The sequence below is a fragment of the Megalops cyprinoides genome, chromosome 19 (genome assembly GCF_013368585.1).
Source record: "Megalops cyprinoides isolate fMegCyp1 chromosome 19, fMegCyp1.pri, whole genome shotgun sequence".
In the NCBI taxonomy this organism is placed as follows: domain Eukaryota; kingdom Metazoa; phylum Chordata; class Actinopteri; order Elopiformes; family Megalopidae; genus Megalops; species Megalops cyprinoides.
The window spans coordinates 29,644,147-29,653,089 of record NC_050601.1 but is presented as its reverse complement, the minus strand read 5'-3'; the positions used below and the strand labels follow the sequence as shown (position 1 = coordinate 29,653,089).

General features: G+C 42.4%; 1 protein-coding gene across 1 annotated transcript; it reads right to left on the bottom strand.

The window, feature by feature from the left end:
• Positions 1–1,129: 1,129 nt before the first annotated feature.
• sumo2b (small ubiquitin like modifier 2b) lies at positions 1,130–8,046 on the bottom strand. The gene is made up of 4 exons (XM_036552456.1): positions 7,969–8,046; positions 4,686–4,817; positions 3,298–3,369; positions 1,130–1,727 (listed from the first exon to the last, which is right to left on the bottom strand). The coding sequence occupies exons 1-4, from the start codon at positions 7,987–7,989 to the stop codon at positions 1,665–1,667; spliced, it is 288 nt and encodes a 95-aa protein (XP_036408349.1). The 5' UTR covers positions 7,990–8,046; the 3' UTR covers positions 1,130–1,664.
• Between the last annotated feature and the right edge of the window lie 897 nt (positions 8,047–8,943).

Genomic DNA, 8,943 nt, shown 5'->3' with positions numbered 1-8,943 from the left:
TGTTTGCTTTGCGGTCCCTTTAAGTAACGTTTTCAAGACCAAGCATTCCGGACGAACATGTAGACATCTACGTCAGAGCGTCCACTTCTTCGACAGCATTGTTGGCAGGGCAGCCAGAGCGAATTTTGACACTCTTGCCGCTCCCGGTGTGAACGTACGGTAAGGGTACAACCGCAGTGTCCCAGCGGGGAATCAAACCAGCAACCTTTCGGCTATGAGTTCTGCTCCTTAACCACTATACTACACTGCTGCCCAATTGTTTCTCAATCTTATCAAAGTATCAGCTTTGGTCAAATTACATTGCATTAATAATATTACAATGACACCTCTATTTAACTGGGGTGACAAAACTGACTTAGAGCAGGTATCACAATTAACTAGTATCATTTAACAAGAGCCACAGTAAAAATATTCAAAAACCCTAGCTCATTTATTACACTGACACCTGAAATCTGTTGTATTTAAGATAAAGGTGATACAATGCAGACTGTGCTTCTGGTGAGATGACAGGGATAACCTGAACACCACTTGCTCAAGAGCAGTCTCATGTTTGTCTATGATGTGATGGCATTTTACCTATCTCTGAAGACCCAACAATCACATTTTAATCATAGCATTAAGTCAGTTCACAATTGATGTTTTTAATTCCCTCATGCTCCCTTCTCGGGCCACAGCTGGAACTTTAAAGATCCACAGGATAGCCACCCCCAATATTAATATAATGACACAAAATACAGCCAAAAAGAAAGTATGGCTGTTTTCCTAAAATGTATACAATGATAATTTGATGTTTAGGGCTGAGGCACTGAAAACAGTTTGATGCTTTCAGGGAAGAATAAGCACTTTAAAATAACCGTATGTCTGGCCCTTACAAGCCTGAGTCATACATATACAGTACATATATGTACTGTGAATGTAAATACACAACCAACCAAACTTTTCCTGTTTCTGTGTGATGCATTTTTAAACAGATGCCGTTTCAGACAGTGTTTAAATTTGGTTTTATGGATTAGAGCAGTACCAATGCCCTGTGTTTACCAATACGAACACAAAAAACTGCGATGTTGCTTAGAGTAATCGGACAAATTTGAGAAAAGAATTAGGAATATTGACATAAAAAAGAGAAATATTTTATTTTGACAAGAAATTTATTAGACAACACAGATCTTTAACTTGACTACAAACCCCTCTGTTGGGCTCGTCGTTTTATACGTGATCTAGCCAAAGTACATTAGAGACGATATACTCTACACATACGTTAACTGCTACAATATACATATTAAAAAGATATAAAATCAATTTTCTGAAACGCGTAACAGAAAATCAAAGTTTGGATAACCAACCAATTTCACTCTTGCAGTGAATGAGGTGTAAAAGTTTTTGGGGTTTGATTCGCCTTGGTCATATCACCAAGTCTGTGTGATGTCAGGCTTGAGTTGTAGAGTCTTCCAGTACTTACTGCTTCTTCTGAATAACTCAATGTGTTCCTTACACTTGTTTATGTACAAAAAAGGAAAAAGCGAGAATGAACACTATACAACAGTAGTTATGGATAACGGTGAACATGTCTACTTTTGCATGGTACTGACTGGTTGCAGCAGTAAGGGGGAGAAGGTCCAGTATCTGGAAAGCAAGAAGACATGTTGATGGTGGGGCTTGCTGCTTTAGATGAGGCCTCCTGTTTGCTGTTGAAAAACATCAATCGTGTCTTCATCCTCCATTTCCAGCTGTTGAGAGGAGAGGACAAATTGATGTGACTGCAATTGGATAACAGCTTAAAAGAGCGGGCACTTTAGAGTGGATGAAACAGAAGACCAGGGAAGACATCTCGGTATAATAAAAAGCACATTTCCTTCTCAGCAACATACCTGTCTACACAGCCAAATCACCTCTGCTCACATAAACCTCAGGAAAGACACATCTCTTTGGTGCTACTAGCCTTAGTGAGCAGTCTTGAACATGCACAAGAGCACTGACCCAGGAGCATCACAGGCCCCTTTTCCACCAAGGCAGTTCCAGGGCCGGTTTAGAGCAGGTGCCTAATCTCGAACCAGTTCTTCACGCTTTGACAGCCAAAGTGCCAGCTGTCGGCCAGGAAAATTGGTTCGAGAGCAGCACCAACACTTTGCTGGTCTAGAACAAAGAACCGCTATGTCAGGGGCTGGAGGCGGGATTATCATGACCAACAAGACCAACTAAAACTTTGTGACCACCATTTTTTAAAACCAGAGTTAGTGTAGCATCTAATTTGCCTAAAAAGAAGAAAAACCAGATTTTTCAAATGTTTCGCCTTGTTGCCAGACAGCTATGTATTTGTTAGCTGTTTGGCAAGCTACTAATTTCTTACATCAATGTTACGAATGTAACACTGATGGCTAGCTAGCAAGCTGTTGGTCAGCTAACATTACCCAAGCAAGCATAGCTACTAATTTCTCACATCAATGTTATGTTTGACGTTCGTATTAACAAGGATGGCAATTTGAGTAATGAAGTGGCAACTAATCTCAAAGCTTTCTCTTAAATGTGTCACATTATAGCTTTCTTGTGTTACAAAATTCAAATTACAGAACGGAGCTAAATTTAGTTAAATCAATTTAAATTACTAAGAATAAACTTTTAGGTTAGGTTGAGTGCAATGAACAATAACGTTTAGAACACAGACCTCACAAAAGCTGTGATGTGTCATGAGAATTTAATGTAAATTAACTCAATAAATGCCATCCTTGTTAATTAATCTCACCTGTAGCACACAAACTACAGGCAATCTGCGGTGTTTCGCAAGCATAATCATTTACTCTATTTACAAGATTGGTGTCGACTATTCTGTGAATAATTTGTTTTATTGTTAATCAAGGAGGATAAAGGGAACAAGTTGAAAGCAATGATAAATTTAAAGGTAGTGTTTGGGCTTCCCCTGTTTCCAGCTCACCAGCCACCACTGCTAGCTTGGCACTAGCGGGAAAGCAGAGACGTATACAGACATATACAGTGACGTAATGACATGGCTCTATGGTGGCTCTCTAGCCCGTGGAAAAATAAACCCGTTATTAGAAGGTTTGCAAGTTGAAGCAACTCCAAACTGGCACTAGCACCAGCCCAGAACTAGCACGTAGCTCGCATTGGTGGAAAAGGGGTATGTGTGAAGCTAATGCTTGACTGTGCCACAGAGTTACACAGCTGGCCTAAACCTAAACTCCATGGAAAATATGATGTTAAAGTGTTGAAGTCGCGTCACTTCCTGGGAGGGCCTTTGGCAGAAAGCTGGGTGAAACTTAAACTGGAAAGTCACTTGCTCACCTGTGCTGGTGTGTCTGCCTCGTTTATGGGCTGGCCGTCGAACCGGAACCGAATCTGCCTCATTGTAAGTCCCTGGGTGGGGGGGAGGGGGGTTAAGAGCTCATTTAAACAGTTTCTTCTCCGAGCTGAAGCAGCCTGGAAGCCCTCGGCACGCAACAGGACCAAACCCAAAGCCTATCACCAAACTTTCCTCGCAGACTTCCACATGGTCAGCACGCCTCAGTCAGAGTCCCTCTGACTCTCACGTGGTCATTGTGCCTAAGTCAGAGCCCCTCAGATTCTCACATGGTCAGTGTACCTCAATTAGAGCCCCTCAGACTCTCACATGGTCAGTGCACCTCAGTCAGAGCCCCTCAGACTCTCACACGGTCAGCACACTTCAGTTAGGGCCCCTCAGACTCCCACATTGTCAGCACACCTCAGTCAGAGCCCCTCAGACTCTCACACAATCAGTGCACCTCAGTCAGAGCCCCTCAGACTCTCACACAGTCAGCATGCCTCATTCAGAGCCCTTCAGACCTTCAACCCTTCAGGTCAGTGCACCTTAGTATAGGTGCAGAATCCTCAGGGTCTTAAATTGACATGCACTAGGGCCATTAACATCGCCACAGGGATACTGATGCTGTGCTCCTGTGCAGCCGGGGGCTTGCATCTAAGCCTCAGTGGGTTATGCACTCTTATTCACTGTGAAATAAGCACTACCATTGGATAGGGACATAATCGCCACCTCTTTAAAGCAGCTTAAAGAGAACTCTATGGTGATCCCTAGTTTTAGAGCTACTGGTGTTCATGGACCACACCATCTCCTCTATGTATCTAAGGAGGCTCTGCTGACCAGTGGGTCGAACCGGCTCTATCATGCGATCGATTCTGGATTGATGCATGCAGCATTTGCCTGTCGGGGGGGGGGTCACTTTCTGTCATTTCAGCATTCTGCCTCATCCCACAAGAGCTTGCAGAATTAGTGGAAAGTGCGATGCTACATTGGAGAGAGCATGTGTCTGAGAGGTTGAGCTCTTCCCACAGAGCACTAATTTTGCACTTTTCTCCTCTGCCTCCTTGATGGCCAAACCAAACACTCTGCACACACATATTTCCATTACAGAGGCCAGTTAATGCCTCTGATTGCATTTCCAAAGCTGGACCTCTGTACTTCACAATGGCAACATATTATCCTGGAAGTCACTCTGGATAAGAGCGTCTGCTAAATGGATATATTGTAATGTATCCTCACACTGTTTCGACTTTCAGCTCACAATGCATGAGCTCGCAAATTCAGAGTGGCCTTACACATCAGAGTGGGTGGAGAATGTATGCGTGTACATTTGACATGTTTGGTGCAAACTGCGAGTACTGGCAATGCACAAGACCCTGATGGGCCACCTCACCTGCCTCTCGCAGTACGCCTTCATGAGCTTGCTGAGTGGTGTGTGCCTCTTGATCTTGAACTGCACCACAGAGCCATCTTGCCCTGCCACCTTCAGGTTGATGTGGTCGTTGTTTTCTGTCTTCACTCCTTCCTGTGGGAGAGAAAAACAAAAAAGCAAACTTGCAAATACTTATATATTTCAGCAGAGAAAACAGGGTCTAAGCTTGAATGATTAGTCCCTATTTTTAGGCGGCAGTGTAACATAGTGGTTACGGCACAGAACTGTAAAGGTTGCTGGTTCGATTCCCCACTGGGACACTGCTGCTGTACCTTCAGGCAAGGTAGTTAACCCACAATTGCGAAATACTCAGCTGTATAAATGGATAACACTGTAAAAACTATTACTAATGTAAGTTGCTCTGGATAAGAGTGTCTGCTACAGGCCAATAATGTATTGTAATTAAGAGCCATTATTAATAAAAAAAAGACAAATAAATTTGTAAATCATTTGGGGGTAAATCTCCAAGGCAAGCAACTAGGTTCACACACCTGACAGTGAATATCCAGCTAAGTATGTTTCCATGACAGCACCACGTATGATCTGTGGTTCCACCCTTGACTCATGAGGTGCAAACACACCCACATTACTGGGACAGGGTGCAGGCACCTCCTACCGTTAGCAACTGATTCTGGATCCCACTCAAAATTTTACACTAAATGGCTAGAGTCAGGGTCAGTCCTGCATTTCTCAGTGGAATGGAAAATAACTGCATTTTTGGGAATTTCCCCTGGTACCCCCTTTCTACCAACGTGAACTAGGTGCTAGTTCTGGGCTAGTGCTAGTGCCAGTTCGGAGTTGTTTCAACTTGTGAATCTTCTAAGAACCAGTTTGCTTTTCCACGGGCTAGAGGGCCACCACAGAGCCACGTCATTATGTCACCGTATACGTCTGTAAACAGTCTGACAGACTCTGTATACGTCTGCTGGAACAAACAACAACAAAAACAAGAGAACAATGCTTTAAAAACAAACTTGTCCACTACCATTTTGGCTTTTGTGAAGCCAAATGTTAAGTGACGTTGATAGGTGAGTCAATGGCAATGTTAGAAAGTAGCATGCAAACATCAGCTACGACCAAGGTTACGGTAGCTGGCTAGCTAGCTGTTGGTTAATTAACATTACCCAAGCAAGCATAGCTACTAACTTCTCACATCAATGTAACAAACGTCGAACGTAACATTGACGTGAGAAATTAGTAGCTCTACTTGCTTGGGTAATGTTAGCTGACCAACAGGCAGCTAGCTAGCCAGCTAGCTTTTTGTTAGTTTTTGTTAAAAATGGTGGTCACAAAGTTTTAGTTGGTCTTGTTGGTCACTATAATCCCGCCTCCAGCCCCTGACGTAAGCAGTTCTTGGTTCTAGACCAACAAAGTGTTGGTGCCGCTCTCGAACCAAATTTCCTGGCCGACAGCTGGCACTTTGGCTGTCGAAGCGTGAAGAACTGGTTCGAGATTAGGCACCTGCTCCAAACTGGCCCTGGAACTGCCTTGGTGGAAAAGGGGCCTGTGATGCTCCTGGGTCAGTGCTCTTGTGCATGTTCAAGACTGCTAACTAAGGGGCAGTAGCACCAAAGAGGGTTAAGGAACTGAGGTGCTCCTGGGCTCCTAACATTCCTGGGAATGGTATCATTAAGAGACACTGAACCAGCTTATGTGCCAGTTTGGAAAACAGACCTCACCTTGGTCCCCAGAACTTTACCAGAACAGACTGTGATCTATGACTCTCTCCAAGTGTCTGATAAAGTTATCCATGTGACATCTGACATAATGCAGCTTTCAAAGGTCATTGCTTGGTGCTATGACTAACAGCATGACAGCAGCTTGATTCTGCTCTGATGGATCTGCTCTTATCTGACACCATGTGAACACTAAAAGGTCATGTTGCTGTTGCAGGTCAGGTGTGTTGCTCTTAAAGACAACTGCTGGACACCATGCATATTTACACAATTATTATTTAATGTTTCTTTTTTAGCTACATTTTTTTTCTTGACGGACATTTGCTGTACTGTTGCACATTATCTGTTTTTGGGACATTCTTATTTCTCACGTATACTTATTTAATACATGTACTTCATGTTCCTGTACTTCGCTCTGAATAGAAGCACCTGTCAAATGCATTCAGAAACAATTCTAATGCCGCTGAAAAGCCATAATGTAATCATACTTGTTCAGGTAAATATACGTTTTGATCAAATTTCTGGTTTTATTCCATCTTTACTGAATGGCTGGCCTGAGGTAGTACTAAAACGATTGCCTCTATATTTTCCCAGAAGCAAATATGTCTTTGAGACACGTGTGCAGCTGCCATCCGCTTGCGAGTTTTATCAAAGCTAGTCTTTTTTATGTAAATAAAACATGTATCGTTAACTTGCGAACCAACAGAAGCATGGGAGCACCAGTCGCATTGATATTATTTTAGTCACATTACTGGCTATGCATTGTTTCCCGTTATATGGTCTTCATCTTCAGCGATTTTGCAATCAACACAAGCCATCTCTTGGCGACTCCTGGTGTTCAACACAATATGTGGCAGCAAGACCCTATTTCAAACTATGCCCTTAAGAGAATCATGCAGTAGTGACATCTTCATCTTATCAAATCTTTTCTAATTAATTTTACCGTTCATTACTGTACCGGCTAGAGGCATCAGTTTGCTAGATCGGCAACTGCACACTAACTGCTTTATCCTACACTGGCATTTAAGCAGTCAAGGTTGTTTGTTCAAACTTCAGTACAACAATTCCAAAAAGTCAAATTTTCTAGCTATGGATAGCCACCAATCAAATATTGGCCAGGCGGTTAGGCTGCTGGCAAGTAACTGGTTGGCAAGTTTGTTAGCTAGCTATTTAAACGAGCTTACCTATATGTCTACAATACAATGATTGAAGGTGATACGAGATACAACCAGATTCTTAGCCGTCACAAGGTGAGAACAACCTCAGACTTTCACACTGCAAACCATGTACGGCAAAAATTATCTTCAAACAATAAGTCTCGATATTTAAAGTTATCTTGTTCCCTTGCTGGCTACTTAGTTAGCTACTTGGTTAGCTTGCCTGCTACCCGCCCGTGCAGGCGCGTTCACATATCTTCCGGTGTTTCTCTCGTAATAAATGGGGAACAATTACCCAGAAGGCTACTTCGATGTTTTACTCAATCTGCAATTAAGGACATAATTACGTTTGTCTTGCAAGGATATGTGATAAGAATATTGTGCAATTAGCTTTTCCTTATGGCTACTCACCTTGGGCTTTTCGTCCGCCATAGCTTAACTACCCGCGTTTCTCTACGCCACCACACAAAGAGCCTACGGGGGCGCGCACGTGCACGCTCCAGGAAAAGATACCGGTCTTGCGTGCGCGATCACGATTACTTTGGCGTCCTAACTCTTGAAAAGTCATTGGTCAGACATGGGTCACGAGACTATAAGTTGAGTGTCCGGCTGGGCGGGAGTGACCTAGGGCGCGCTGACATGGTATGCTTTCCATCGCGCAATACCACGTGCACGCGCATAAGGAACATCGTTTTCTTGTTTTGTTTGAAATTTAAAAGCACGCAATGTGTTCACGAATAGGTTAAAAGAGTTATTTGTTGACTGGATGATCCAAATTAAACTTGACGGAGTCTATTAAAATGTTCGCGTTGGTGGTATGTAATTCATATTTTCTGGAAATTTCAGATGCTCTGCAGAGGCCATCTTGTTTTTATGTTATGGAAACTGGAACGCCCCCCCCCCAGTCAGTTACAAGTTGAACAGCATTGTCAGTAAAATCAGAAGAATGTGTGTTTATATATTATATTTATGGTCAGAATACATCTTACCTCCCACTTGTTTCAGATATTCAGAATGTTTCAAAGAGTAACAATATTTTTAATGATGCATAAGGAAAGACACATTCCATTGAAACATAGTATTCATCTCATAAATAAACAGCGTAACTATCTTTAATCTTTCCTTGATCATGGCTATGAAACCTCAATGATTTTTTTTTACATGGGCAATGACAGTCATGGAGCAACCACATTAATGTTTTACATATAATTAACTGTCTTATGACACCTAAAACTCTTATGTTAACAATATATTCCAACCCGAGTAAAAAACAGCTTATACAGTTTTATCAAAGGTAATCATTGCTACAATAAATATTTAAGGACTCCACGACTATTGGAAAAATGGTGGGTCTTCTCCATGCTTTATATTGTTAAAATAAAAACG